Here is a 1,471-nt window from a genome sequence, read left to right as displayed (position 1 = left end):
AGCTTCTCGTTTATTTCCAGTCTTTGCTAATGCTCTTTCAGATGTAATTCAATGACATGTCGGGTTGGGGCATTTGCCTTTTTCAGTAATGAAGAAATTCAATTTTGTTCATTTTCCTTCAAATTTTAATGATATGTGTAAAATTTGTGCTAAGTCAAGGCAAACTAGGCTCCCTTTTCCCATTAGCCAAATCAGGACAACATCTCCATTTGATCTCATTCATATAGATACTTGAGGACCTTTTAGGACTACTACATACAATAGTTACAATTACTTCTTGACCATAGTTGATAATTTTAGTAGGGCCACTTGGACCTTTTTACTAAGTACCAAAAGTAATGCCTTTCTAGTCCTGAAGTCTTTTCTCTACATGGTAGAGAGGCAATTCAACAAGAAAACAAGAAGAGTAAGATTAGACAATGCTTGGGAATTGGGAAAGGGAACACAAAAATCTAAATTCTTTCAAGAACAAGGGATTATTCATGAAACATCTTGTGTAGCTATACCTCAACAGAATAAGATAGTTGAGAAGAAACATAGACACCTTCTGGAAATTGCAATAGGATTACTATTTCAGTCCAATATTCCTCTTCAATATTGGGGAGAATATGTTTTAACTGCAATATTTTTAATCAACAAGTTCCCTTCCAAATTGTTGAAAGGGAAGACACCTTATGCAATTTTGTTTGGGAAGGAACTTGCATATGAGGTTCTAACAAGTTTTGAGTGTTTATGCTATGTATCAACTCTATCTTAAAACAGAGGAAAGTTTGAGCCAAGAGCTAAGTCTTGTATCTTCTTAGGCTATGCACAAGGTCAAAAGGGATACAAAGTAATGGACAAATATACAAAAATAGTATTTGTTTCCAAGGACATCAAATTCCATGAAGATTTCTTCCCTTTTTATTCACCACATTCCAACACCTACTTTACTTCTTATTCTAATTCCACTAACCATACTCACGTACCAGCTATGCCACCAACCTATACCCCATCTTCAGTTCCTAGTACTGACTCTCCTTCACACAATCTACTACTAGATTCGTCACCACATTCTTCTATTTCAGACATAGCTTCTATACCTGTTTCTAGCCCTATCTCACTCAGAGTTCCACGCTCTTCACTTCATCCTGAAACTAACCTTACACCAATCTTAGAAGAGTCCTACACTCCTTCCTATTTACCTGTTCAACCAATATCCAAAAATGTGATTCCTACACCTCCACCACCTATCAGGAAATCTGACAGAATTTCTCAAAGACCTACTTATTTGAAGGATTATGTGTGCAATGCTATTATTCTTTCTGATCTCACTGGTTCTTGTTTCACACGGCCTACTGCACCTAATGTTTTCTTTTTTAGGGCTCTTTCTGCTACAAAACAACATCTTGTTCACTCACTTTCTACCATATTTGAACCTAACAACTATGCCCAAGCTTCCATACACCCAGGATGGAAAGCAGCTATGTAA

The 1,471-nt window shown here is 36.6% G+C and overlaps 1 protein-coding gene across 1 annotated transcript; it reads left to right on the top strand.

Moving 5' to 3' along the window:
- Positions 1-370: 370 nt before the first annotated feature.
- Positions 371-1,471, top strand: LOC142178736 (uncharacterized). Its single transcript, XM_075248519.1, has 2 exons — positions 371-719; positions 804-1,471. Exons 1-2 carry the CDS (start codon positions 371-373, stop codon positions 1,469-1,471), a joined length of 1,017 nt encoding a protein of 338 aa, XP_075104620.1.

Source organism: Nicotiana tabacum, chromosome 3 (genome assembly GCF_000715075.1).
Source record: "Nicotiana tabacum cultivar K326 chromosome 3, ASM71507v2, whole genome shotgun sequence".
Taxonomy (NCBI): domain Eukaryota; kingdom Viridiplantae; phylum Streptophyta; class Magnoliopsida; order Solanales; family Solanaceae; genus Nicotiana; species Nicotiana tabacum.
This window is presented reverse-complemented; position numbering and strand designations above follow the sequence as displayed.